This window comes from Symsagittifera roscoffensis, chromosome 6 (assembly GCF_963678635.1).
Source record: "Symsagittifera roscoffensis chromosome 6, txSymRosc1.1, whole genome shotgun sequence".
In the NCBI taxonomy this organism is placed as follows: Eukaryota; Metazoa; Xenacoelomorpha; order Acoela; family Convolutidae; genus Symsagittifera; species Symsagittifera roscoffensis.
In genome coordinates this window covers 13,205,401-13,218,703 of record NC_087067.1, presented here as the reverse complement: position 1 = coordinate 13,218,703, position 13,303 = coordinate 13,205,401, and the positions used below count along the sequence as shown (strand labels likewise).

At 34.2% G+C, this 13,303-nt stretch overlaps 1 protein-coding gene across 3 annotated transcripts in view; it reads left to right on the top strand.

The window, feature by feature from the left end:
* Positions 1-13,303, top strand: part of LOC134848132 (terminal uridylyltransferase 4-like) — a 438,124-nt gene that overhangs the window by 416,975 nt on the left and 7,846 nt on the right. For all 3 annotated transcript variants that reach the window (XM_063865487.1, XM_063865486.1, XM_063865488.1), the window contains 6 exons: positions 4,831-5,058; positions 5,319-5,571; positions 6,397-6,495; positions 8,534-8,817; positions 10,265-10,354; positions 10,819-11,016. In XM_063865487.1, the coding sequence (XP_063721557.1) occupies positions 4,831-5,058; positions 5,319-5,571; positions 6,397-6,495; positions 8,534-8,817; positions 10,265-10,354; positions 10,819-11,016 (1,152 nt within the window). The remainder of the gene's footprint in view (positions 1-4,830; positions 5,059-5,318; positions 5,572-6,396; positions 6,496-8,533; positions 8,818-10,264; positions 10,355-10,818; positions 11,017-13,303) is intronic.

The window sequence follows — 13,303 nt, the reverse complement described above, 5'->3', positions numbered from 1 at the left end:
TGCCATGTTTTTTTTATTCAATTAAATTAATTGTTCTTTAGAAACGATTTGAGCAGGAAGATTACAATGAAAACACCGTTTTCCGAAAGAGACAAACACAATTAACAATCAGCCTTCATACGGAAACTAATCCTTTACGCAGCGACAAGCTGAAAAACATTAAATCAAGGCCAAAATTAAAGTGTAGACGTGATAATATAATCGCAAAAGCAGAAACGCCAGTTTTTGTGAAGCGGCTAGTTGATTATCAAATTTGACCCAGTTAACAGACGTTATTATACATTGAATTTCCTCTCTTAGTCGCTTCTCTGAAATGTCTTGATTTGACGCAAAGGTTACATCGAGATCAAGATTGTCAACAACAATGAATAATGATTTTACTTTTCCAAATAAGCTTTTAGATCTCCGAAACAAGCATTTCAAAGTTGGTCCAATGGTTTATCCTTTTTTCTTTATTTTTGCAACCTCTTGATAGTCTGAGCAATAGACCGAATCGTTTGAGTTTTCGATTGAAAGTTTTAATTTTAATCAATATTTCGAATGAAAGTATCGATGCAATCGTCAACTTTCGAAAGTGAATTTTCAACTGAGCTGAAAATACTTGTGAAGTGTTCACGAACGTTCCGGAAACTTGTTTAACCAAAAGACTTTCTATAAGAAAAAAGTAATACAGTATGCATTGGATTTTTTCGAGGATGGAAAATGTTTCGATTTACATTTCAAAAAAGGTTACATAAATCAGCGAAAAATTCTTAACGAAGTATTCACTGTTTGTTTCCGTCTTTTTTGTCATGTTTCCGTTAAATAAATGTAACAGCTTTTTTTTTCAGAAAATCGTGTGTATGTTTTGCACAATATGTTTACCAATTTTTACCTTAATATTACAAACTTTTCCTCAAATTTAATAGTCGGTGAACGTAGTTCAAATTCATTGGCTACAAGGTAAGCAAAATGCACTCTCTGAATACAGAAGCGTAAATAGCGCGAAAAAGCATCAAATACTTCTAGTTTCGAAAGTGGAACTCAGTTTTAAGATATCCCAGCGGACTAAATAATTTGTCTTTTGATCCTCTTTTCTCAAATTAGTTTAATTTTCTCAAAGAACGTGTCAATCATAAATTTTCGAAATTCAAAGTACTTTTATTTTGTTTGATTTCAAAATTTGCAGTTTTTTTTCAAGAACCAAGTAGGTATTTTTCTACTGTTTCCTTGCGTCTTCCATGAAAAGTGTTTGGCTGCTCAAAGTGTTTATCTGAATTTATGTTTTAACGCTTGCGATTTGCAAGCGTTATCAAATTGTAATATAGACTTCTTCCGTGTTAACAACTAGTCTAACGGAATCAGTTGAACCTGTTCACACCTTGGTTCATAAGAAATTTAAAAGCAAGGCATAATTTCCATAAATGTGGCGCCTCTTCTGGGTTTTTGAATTTTGTATTGGAATCGGCATTTGGGTTTGCAACTTTAGAATAATGTTGAAGTTTTTCTGAATTTATGTTTTAACGCTTGCGATTTGCAAGCGTTATCAAACCGGAATAGTGGTTTTTTCTTCAACTATTAGTTTAACTTAATCACTTGAATCTGTTTACACGTTGGCTCATATGAAACCCAAAAGCAAGGCATAGTTTCCATAAAATGTAAAATGTGGCGTCTCTCTAGGTTTTCAAGTTTTGTATTGTAATCGTTATTTGGTTTAGCAATTATGCTCCATTTTATCTGAATGTATGGCTTAACGCTTGCGATTTGCGAGCGTTATCAAACGGAAGATTAGTTTCTTTTCGTGTTAACAATTAGCTTACACCTTGATCTATATCTATCTATATCTATCTATCTATATCTATCTATCTATATCTATCTATACTATATTTAAATGCGAATGACAGCTATCTCCCATGTTTAAGCATAATAATTTTGCATGTTTAACGAAAGAATTTTTTCATGTTTAAGCTATAGCACCTATTGCAATGCTTAAGAAAATTTTTAATTAGTTTTTCGCAAGGTCAATAATTTTTCAGTATTTTTTTCGAGGCCATATTAAGTCTGTCTGTCTGTATACCTGCTTTTTTAATTAATTTGATTATGTCTGTCTACCCGTCGCCTAATTTTTTTAAACTTTCATCTATTATTTATCTATCTATTATATATTTAAATGCGGGCTTCATTATCTCGCCATGTTTAAGCTTTTTCAAAGTATTGTTTTTGCATGTTTAACAAAAGAATTTTTTCACGTTAAGCTATATATCGTATATTGCAATGGTTAGGTTTTTTTTCGATTTTCCAGTTTAAATTCAGTGCTTTTTCATCAAGTTTGAAACTAGCAACCCAATAGTAGGATATTGTCAGAGTTTTCCCAGGTTTTGCGATTCTGGCCTCCATATATGAATTACCAAATCCTTTTAGTTATAGGCAAACGAGATAGGCAATTTTCGAGATTTTTCAAAAATTTCTAGAAATTTAATTTAATTTTTTTTCTTCAATTTTCAAGTTCTCACCCTGTAGTTGGGTGCTGTCATGGTACTATCAGGGGTTGCGAATCTTGCCTCCAATTCTCACTTCTCAAATCCTTGTAGTTTCCGAGATGTGACGTTTTTTATAATTTTTTCAAAAACTTAGATTTTAAAAATTTCCAAAAAGCGAAATTCTCAATCCTGTTGTTGGATATTGTGAGGGTACTCTCAGGGGTTGCAAATCTTGCCTTTGATTATGGCTGCTCAAATCCTTGTAGTTTTCGAGATATGACGTTTTTTTTTTTTTATTCAAAATTTTCAGAAAACTTAGCAATGAGAAATTTCACAAAACTTGAAATTACCATCTCTGTAGTGAGAATCTGTCAGGGTACTGTCAGGAGTTAAAAATTTCGCCGCCAAATTTGACTGCTCAAATCCTGGTAGTTCTCGAGATATGAAGTTTTTTATGATTCTTTCCGAAATTTTCTAAAATGTTAAAAAATTCCAAAACTTTGAAGATCTTTGGAATCTGTGACGGTAATCTCATCTCAGGGTATTGCGAATCTTTCCTCTGAATGCGGCTGCTCAAATTTTTGTAGTTTTTGAAATCTGACGTTTTTTTAGGATTTTTTCAAAATTTTTCAGAAAACTTAGGTATAAAAAATTTCGCAAAACTTGAAATGTAGTGAGGCTCTGTAAGGGTACTCTCAGGAGTTGCGAGTTTTGCCTCTCAATAGGACTGCGATATTTGCCTCCAAATAGGACTGCTCCAAGTCTTGCAGTTTTCCACATATGACGTTTTTTGTGATTTTTTTCTAAAAAATTTTCATGAAAACTAAATTGATTTTTTTGAAACTTTGAAATTCCTAACCTGTAGTTGGGGGGCTGTCAGAGTAATCTCAGGGGTTCCAAATTCGGCCTCCAATTAAGAAGCCCAAATCATTTTTGTTTGAGAGATACGACGAGTTTTGTGATTTTTGGGAAATTTTCAGAAAACTCAAATTACAAAATATTTTGTTAAAGTGAAATTCCCAACCCTGTAGTTGTGTACTTTCAAAGATTGCGAATATTGCCACCAATAAAGATTGCTCAAATTTCAGTAGTTTTCGAGATGTGATTTTTTTCTTGTTTTCAAAAAAGTTCCTCTTTTACAAAACTTAATGTGAAGTTTCTCAAAATTTGGATTTCCCAACGTTGTAGTTGGGTACTGTAAGAGTACTCTCAGGAGTTCCAAAGCTTGCGTCCAAATGCGACTGCTCAATTGCTTTCAGTTTCCCAGATGTGACGTTTCTTAATACATTATATACTTAGATTTATAATGTAAAAGTTTTAGTTACGAACCCTGTAATTGGTTGCTGTCTGAGTACACTCAAAGAAAAGTTTTTTTTGAGTTGTTGAAAGTTCAAAGCACCGGAGGTGCGGTACACGCTAGTTCATGAGAAATCCAAAAGCAAGGCGTAATTTTGCGCATATGGCGTAGAGGTAATTCACCTGCCTGCAAAGACAAAGGTCACTGATTTGAATCCGACCAGGACCCGTTTTTTTGTTCACAGAAAATATTTCCGCTTGTCAAAAATTGTTCTCGGATTTCTGTTTGTCTGCTTGTTTGTTGTAGGCTTAGTTGGCACAGCGCGAAATGTGTCTAAGATTTAGTAATTTTAAAACTAAATTTAAGTCTTTTTGTTTTCCATCTCTGTGCAAGTAATTGAATAAATTTTGCGGATTTTTCTCCTGATTTTTATCAAATTTTTAGAAGTCGTGATTGAAATTTTACATTCTTATTTGAAAACGAAAGCACCAAGTAGCATAGTTTACAAAATTTTGATATTAGCTGACTGCATTATTTGAAGACAAATGTATACGCCAGTACTACGGCGTACAAATACTTCCTCTTTCACAAAAACTTCAGTCTTCTATTTTTTGCATGTCAATAAACCGTTTATGAATCAAGGGTTAGATAATGACTAGATTATATCTGCTTTTGCCAAACTTTGATTTTTTTTCTGAAAATGATGAATTATGTTGCTGTTCTTACAATAAAACTTATGCGATTTAATTGTGGCATATATTTTTGCATCGCAGGTGGTGCGAAACTCCGCTGCGTCTGCTCGTTCAAAATTGTTCTTTGATTTTTTTTTATATATCGGAAGTGCATCAAAGCTTCGCTTCGCCTCTGTGATGTAATTTGCCGCTTTTCAATTCCATGAAAATCAAACTAGTCATACATTTTTAAACATGGTCTTGTATCATTTTTTTAAAAAAGCACGTCAAGTATGCCTCTTAGCAAGTGAGTTAAGTTTATTTTGAAGAGAGGCTTAAAAATTTCCGGAAGTGTTTTGATTGTTTTTAACTAAATGTCTAATTGCGTTCTGTTTTGTTTTAGACAGAGAACATGTGGATCCAACAATTGTTACTCAATACTGCTGAGTGCGAATATTTCAAATATCTGACTTCATCGAGCAGTCGCAAAAGCAAAAATCAGATCAAAGGCTCCTCTGAGGTTAAATCGACCGTGAAGAAAGGCGACGAAGAGCTCCCGGAAGCTTCAGTAGATAATTCGAAAAAAGCTCAAATGGCAGTAGAAACAGAAAAGTCTGAGCCTAATGTAATCGTAAGTTAGCAGTTATGAGTTTTGTGCTTTGGTTTTTTTCCGGATATCATTATTTCGAGTATTCTCACTTATCATTTTTTGTCAATTATCACAATCTTCATGATTTCTAAGTCGATGTTGTGAGATAGTCCTTTCGAATTCAAATTTAGCGAGAGCCAGTTATATGAAAACTATAAATTGAAATTCTGTTGTAAGACGACACTCAGAAACTACTTAAACCAATGCCTAAAGTGCTCTGAAGTCTCATGGTTTTATTTTAGATATCTCTAGATGATTCCGTTCAGCATGGTGTTTGGTTTCAAAAGCGCCTATTTGACGAAAGTGAACAATTGTATCACCACTATCGTGAAATATGTTATCGAAAGCAAAAGAAACAAGCGAAACCTTTCGCCATTGTGAGAAAGCCACCAGTTAAAGCGACATTCAAACACTTCGATTCGATAAATGCCCAGGAAGTTGTCTTAGACGTTGATAATGATGATCTTTGGTCAGAATTGCTTTTGGCTGTACAAGGTTAGAGATCCCCCATCCCCGTGCCGATTTTTGACTGAACAATCTTAAAATAGTTTCGGAATAGCTCAAAATCTTCGAAATGGCTAACCTAAAAAGCCAAACATTTTTTCAAAAAATCATCGGTCAAAAATGCCCATCCTTGAAAGATGAACCATTCATCAATTATACGCAGACAAGGAGCAATACACAGATGATGGTCTTTTTGAATTGTACTTTATATATAACTGTTTTTGTTCGAAGCACCTTTCTTGGAAGTTAGTGTTTTACATCTAACGAATCGGCCTGTGTCCGACTGAAGTTTTTCCACCTGTCGAATGGGCGGATGTGGGACCGGAACCCGCGAGCCATTGATTTGAAACCCTGAGCTACCAAATGGTTTGCTTTTGATCATATTTTGCGGCATCCGATTTTGATAGCCAAACCTAAAATTTTTCTAGAGCTCGAATATACAAAGTTGAAGGTGGCAGCGCGCACCGAAAAACCTAATTTTGTTGGTCAAAACAAAACCTTCCAAAATAACAAATTTTCGCATTTTAGGCGAACTTATCCTCCAGCGTAGAAAATATTGTCTAATTGGTATCTTGGTACTGTTTTAGAGGAGAGCTCGGTTTTCAATTTTTTCAAGCTAGAGCAAGTGAATTAATTTTTATTTTCTTAGCGACCTGGTGATTCCGTAAATCCGCTTTTTAGGAATAGATATTTTTTGCGTATTGCCTTAGAGGAGGAGGTAATAAAAGAGATCCCCGTTCAGCCAGTTTTTAATTTTGAGATCAGCCTGTTTAGTTTCAGATAATTCTTATTAAATCTCATTATAATTTGTTTCAGAAAATGAAGCGCAATCACCTAATGAGATTTTAATGAAAGAAGATTACGTGAAACTACTTAACCAGATGATACAGCAGAGTGGCAATGAAAAACTGAAAGGTAGAGAGCTCGAAATATAAATTAATTACGCTTGCGATTAGCAAGCGTTATCAAACTGGAATATAGATTTTTTTCGTGTTAACAACTTGTTTAACAGAATCTTTTGTATCTTGGTTCATACGGAATTCAAACTTCTATGCGTTCCCGACCAACTTAGCCTGGATTTAACGAATATGCCTGGGATGGCGAAGGTCCTGGGTTCGAATCTGACCGGTGCCTGTTTTTTTATTCAAACGGGAATTTTTCTGTGTCAACTAAATTTTCCGCCAATTTTTTGTCTGCTTATCTGTTTTCGGCTTAGTCGTCAGATTTTGAACTTTTTTTTTGCTGCGCGCATTTTTTTTTAATGTTGCTTTTTGTGTTTGATTTAGTCCAACAATTTGTAATTTTACCTGCCTTGGCTTCGTATTTTCTTCTTTATTTTTTTTGTTTCGCTTAAAAAATTTTCCTCGGCCAAAATTATTTCGTTTTTTCTATCGGCTTAATGACCTAATTTTGGGTCGTGTCAATGGTATCACAACATGAACACTCCCCTTCACACTTTTCATCTAGGTTGTATGTTTACCAATCGGTTTGTTGAATTTTTTTTTCATTATTTTCTCATAACTTCTACTGAACAAAAAGGGATGACAATTGAAAAATCGCCTACTCCCCTGTGTGCCTGTCTTTTCCCCTCGAATCTTTTTTACTAGGCCCCTCTGTCTACAGCCTATGAAAAAGTCTCTGGGGGGAATATTTCACCCATATTTCTTGAAAAATACCCCTCTCAAATCAGAGTTTTTGTGTTCAATTAATAAAACGGTTTCGAAAAGTTCTCTGCATGAGCGGCTACGTCCAAGTTTTTTTTTTTTAACACTTGAAGTTATGGTCCTCGGAAAGTGTCAAGTTTTTGATTTTGACCGTTTTTTAAACTTAAATATTCTCGAAAACTACCCTGCCATATTTGAGATTTTGGGTTCAATTCAAAGAACGGGTTGTGGGAAGCTCCTTTGCTGATGCGACTATTCTCAAATTTTCTGACACGAAAAGTTATGGGCCTCGGAAAAGTCAAAATTTTGATTTTTTTGACCGTTTTTTAAAAAAATTTTGACATGTCTCGAGAACTACCCTCTCAAATCTGAGATTTTGGTGAATTCCTTCGCATAATATTAAGTGAATTTTTTTTGCATAAGCGGCTACGCCCTATTTTTTTACCCAAAAAGCTATGATTCTCGGAAATATCAAATTTTCGAATAATGACCGTTTTTTGAACCTTTCTCGCTAACTATGCCAAATCTGTTATCATAGGTTTAAATGAAACAATTATGGGAAGCCTTATTTTGAGTATGGAAAGCCTACTTTTGTAACTGGTTAGGTCCAGTTTGTTTAAGAAAAAAGTTAAGGCCTTCAAACAAGTCGGTTTTAAAATATTGGACAGTTTGTTTTGCAATTTTTTTTAGTTTACGAGAAAACTACCGTGCCAGTTCTCAGTGTTCAATCGAGAAACCCGGTTTTGGCAATTTTCTCTGCTTATGCGGCCACAACCTGCTCTTTGCAGGATAAAGTCATGGATTTTGGAAATCCTTTGACTGTTTTTCAGAACTTTTGACTGTTTTTGGAAACTTTTTTATTTTTTTGTTATTTCCCAATCTGGGATAAAAAGTTCAACTGAAAGAACCGGTTGCGATAATGGTTCCTGCTGAAGTGGTGTCTCCTTATTTTTTGCAAGAAAAGCGTTATCTTTTTGGGAAAATTGATTAACTCAAAATTTTTTACTCATCTCACTTTTTTAAGTAGACCTACTTAGCTCTCTTAGTTTTTTCAACATTTAAAATTTGCGTTCGACATACGTTTTTTTAACGTTTCAGTTGTATCGCAAGTAGTGCGAAATTCAGCTTCGCAAACGATTTTATCCATTTATTAAATAATTACGCCTGTCGAAGTATGGAACTTATTATATTTAATCGAAAATGAAAAGCCAAAAGGAGATAACGATCTGAATCTAAAATCTTGAGCTAAAAATAATAATTTCGTTTGTGATTGTTTTGAATTTTTACAGGAGCAGCGCTGTGTATATTTGGCTCGACTTATAACGGGTTCGGGAACAAAGGCAGTGACTTGGACCTGGTGATTCTCTTCAAACGAGAAGAAGACGATGATCCGAGGAAAACAAATATGGACATCGTGAATGCTATCTCGAAAGTGATGAGGGGTGTGGAATTCAGAGATGTGATCAGAATTCTTCAAGTTGTGCGCGGAGCGAGGGTTCCAATCATCAAGTTCATTTCCACACATAAGAAGTATCCGAGATTAATGGGTGATATATCTGCACGAAATAGACTGGCAAGTTTTCACTTTTTACATATTACATTATAATCCAGCTCATCCGATTCTTCTATATCCTTCTTTCCGGTAGAATTTATTTTGAATCGGTTCGATGATCAGACAGCGTATTAATCACTATTTTATGAAACGTTTCATTACACTAGCGAGCGTTAGTGTAATGAAACGTTTCATTACACTAGCAAGCGTTAGTGTAATAGTACAAACCTTCATTTTTTCTAACCTAACTCGCAAATAAAAGTGTTCAGTGTTCACTTATATGGAAATTTCATTGTAGCATTAGAATAGCATAGCAGCTTTTCCCTGCTTTATTTGTGGTTAGTGTTTTTCATCAGCAGAAATGTTCCGTTTAAAGAGTTAAAGCAATGTTTTAAACATTAACCGATTAAAATTTTTAACTAAATCGGTTTAACCAATTGGGTATTGGTTAAATCAGTTTAACAAACCATTTTTTTAACCAATTGGTTAAACCAATTGTTTACACAAGCAAAGCTTGTGTGATAGTATGAATTCTCTGTTTTTCCAACCTAAGTCGCAAATATTGCTGCGACGAAAATATTATTACGACAAAATGTGTTCATTTTGAGCAATAACTAGCTATTAAGTACAGCCAATGCTAAGGACATCAACACAGACTAAGAACATCAGCACAGACATTATATTGCAAATAGCCTTTTAGCTTCAAGGTATCATGGATCTGTAGCGTAGAGGTAGGGAAGGAGACTCGCAGCAAATTAAGAGGGCTCGAATCTGGGCAGGGTCGGAAGTTTTTAATGAACTTTTTCGTATACTAGTTAAAATGCGTCCGCTCTATAAATTAAGGCATTTTAGTTTATAATTTTTTTTTCTAATTGACTGTTACTGCTAATGCGTCATAATTGGCTTGGGTCTTATAGCAATTATGTTGACTCATAATTGGCGTGCGTCATTTACGAACTTTTGCAGACTCAAAGTTTTACTCAATTAAGTTTTTCCCAGTAGCGATATCGGTCATATTTTTGCATGTGTATGCTAAGTTCAACTTCGCCTCTGTGTAAACAGTTGGTTATGTTGGACATCACTGGTCATCAGTTAAGCGTCCGTGGCGGAGTGGTTTGTGCGCGAGACTCATAATCGCTAGGTCGTATGTTCGAATCTGAGACGAAGTTCTACTTACTAATTCGAGGCCTATTTCTAGTTTATTTATTGCATTTTATAGAGCTGCTTTTTGTCTTGTTCTCGCTAGTGTTTGCAAAGCACAGCTTCGCGTCTGTGTAACGACTCCTACATCCGCAAATGTAAGGCGTTTGCTCTAGAAAAATTATTCAAACATAAAGACTGGCGAAACTGGCATTGTTAAAGGGGAAATATATGATGAGATGGCATCGAAAGAATTGGTATCAAGTCAATGTTTTGCTATCACTGGCTGACGAGAAATATGCTAGAGAGTTTTCCGCTTTGTTTTCAGGGCCCAAGAAATACCAAGCTGATGAATGCCTATGCTATATATGATGAGCGCCTGAGAACACTGGGATATGGCATCAAAAAGTTCGCAAAGGTAAGTTAGTCCTATTTTTATTCCAAGTTTTACCTACTATTAGAGGGAATCTTAAACTGCCGTCTTTCCTGAAGTGAAAAAAAACAAATACAAAAATATTTGAGTCAATTTTACAACCCTACTCAACACACATCTGATAATTAGGTTCTCAATGTAGTCGAAGATAGTATAGATAACTTTTTTGGACATTTATCATATAAACTGGTCTTTTCGATTGTCCCCCTGAGTTGCAAAATTTTCAGTTGATTTTTTTTTTTCAAAAATAGATCAGATTTCGCATCAAACCAAAAGTTTATACCGATTCGGTGGAAATCAAAATATTTTAAGTTGAGAATTTTTCTCTTGAATATTTTTGCATAACTGAGCCATGGCTGTTTCTTACAAGAAAGATTTTTTTTCTAAATTGCCCACATGCGAATTCGTTCTACTACTACTACACAAGCTTTCTTGTTTTTTTTTTAAAGCTGGCGGACATCAACGATGCATCTACTGGGTCTCTTTCATCGTATGCATATCTGTTGATGATGATCTACTATCTGCAACACACTTCTCCCCCTGTTCTCCCATGTCTGCAAGATGTGACACTTTTGAAACAGGGCGAACAACTAGTCAGAATAGAGAATGAAATGAACACGTGGTACCAAGAAGACCTCGACTATGTAGTGAGTTTCCTGATTGTTTGTTATAGATACAATTATTTATGAACCAAATTTTTTGCTTACTCAGTTCTCGGGAAAAAATTATCCTCGCTCAATTTTATACTTGCTATTGGACAAAAAATTGTCCTTGCTCAATTTTATTCTCGCGATTTGCGATTTTATACTTTTTTTAAGTTCACTTCACATTCATTTGATAAATGGAAAGCAAATTACGCCCCAATAACATTAGTGCAAATGGAGCAAAAACTGACACTTGACCGTATATTTAAAATTGGGTGTAATTTTTACACTGGCGATCAGCATGAGTTATCAAATCGGAATATACTTTTTTATAGAATCACTGAGTTATCTGATAGCTTGATTTATATAAAAAAAGCAAATTCTGTGGCTTTTTATGCATATGTTGCTCAGAATAAGTTCCATGCCTGGGACGACAAAAGTCGAGGACTTTTCTGAATAAGTCATGTCGGTATTTCTTGTGTATGCTTATTTTTTGTCAGCTTACTTGGAGCAACGCGGATTTCGTGTCATTAAAGCTATTAAGAGTAATGAATGTAGTGAGTCCTATAAAGGTCTTGCTGATTTTTTTTCAGGAAAAAGTTTTAAAATTTGTTCACGCTCAATTATGATTTTTCGTGGTTTGACTTGTGATTTCTTTTTAAGTTCAGTGCATTTCCATTGTAAAAGGAAGGCAAACTCAACTATCGAACAGGAAAAATGTAATGTCACAAAAATTGATCGTGATCAATTTCTACTTTCGAAAATTGAAATTAATTATCAGATTTTCTAGTGAAATAAAACTTTACCTATTGATCCAGTTTTCTCAAATTGATTTAGTTTTGAAAAGTTTAAAAGAATCAATTAAAAAAAAAGAAAAATAAATTGTTCTGCAAATTCAAAAAACTTTAAGGCCATCTAATTCTTCGAAATTCAAAAGTTGAAAAAACAGGTAGTTTTTTTTCAGTTTCCTTGCGTTATTTACTCAGTTGGCTTTTCCAAATTTCAGTTGGCTATGTTTTTCATTATAAATGATTTTTTTTGTACACAAGGGATCTTGCAACCATTTTATTATATCAGGGGTCTTAATTGTTTTCCAATGTAACTCGTATGTAATAAATAGTGCTCCTTTTGATGGTACTTATGCTGCACTATTTGTGCGCTCAATCTTTTTAACCAAGTTAATAAAAGTTAGGACTAAAATTTATTCGTATTTTCGGTAGTACAAACGATTCGTGTCCTAATCCAGAAATAAAACGAAAATCTGATATAAATCGCATTCATTACATAAACTTTTTCGGTACAAATTTGCTTGATAAATTGGCGCAAGCTAGCCAAAACAACCGGCGATTGTCCTTGACACAAATTGCTCTTTTTGACGGTCAGCCTCAATCAAGGCTGAACCGAATTGAAACCAAAGACTCGAAAGAGGCTACTAAACAAAAGTGATCATGAAATGTTTAGTTACGTTTCATTTTCATCCAAAATTTAATTGCTTCGGGTCGGTTGGTTTTGTTTCAAAAACCGCAAAAACTACTAGGCTAATTTTTGAACTGAATATATCAACATTATCGTCTTACTGTGCCACTCAAAGTTTAGCCACGATGAAATGACTGGAATAAAGACTCGTTTTTTTGCATTGATCAAGTTTGGTAACAGTCTTTCATATTTTCTGGCGTTGTATCTAAATTTTGTAATAGGTTCGCTTGGGTATATATAATATACCAGAAGTTAGCTATTGTAATTTTTGTTCTATTTTGAATTATACTAATGTGTTAGAGCTTCAAAAAATATAATACACCAAAAATAGTTTAAGCAATTGTTTAATCATCACTTTTGTCCTAAGATAACCCAGGTTTTTCTGCAGGTTTTGCAATTATCTTTCGAAAAAAAATCTTGAAGTTTTTGGAGATTTGCTTATAACTTCAAAAACTTCAAGATTTCTTTTTCTGTTTCTTTTTCTCGGACTATTTAAGTCGGCCTTGCGAAAGATTACCTACTGATTCATCTTTACATATTTGTGTGAGTTATATTTAAAAAATTCTAATTATTGAGGTTTCTTGAATTGAAAGAGCTTCAAGGCAAATTGAAATCAATTGTTTTTTGTTCGGTTTTCATTGAGGTAATTAGTGTGTCTCCAACTGTCTGGTTATGTTCGTTTTCTCGAATGTCGTGAACAGAAGATTTCAAGTTTCTTTTGTCAAATTATTGATGCAGGTTGTAATTGGTATTTGATATTTTACTTTTTGTTGTATTAGGAGTAATGAAGGTAGTGAAGACTCTTGTATAGGTT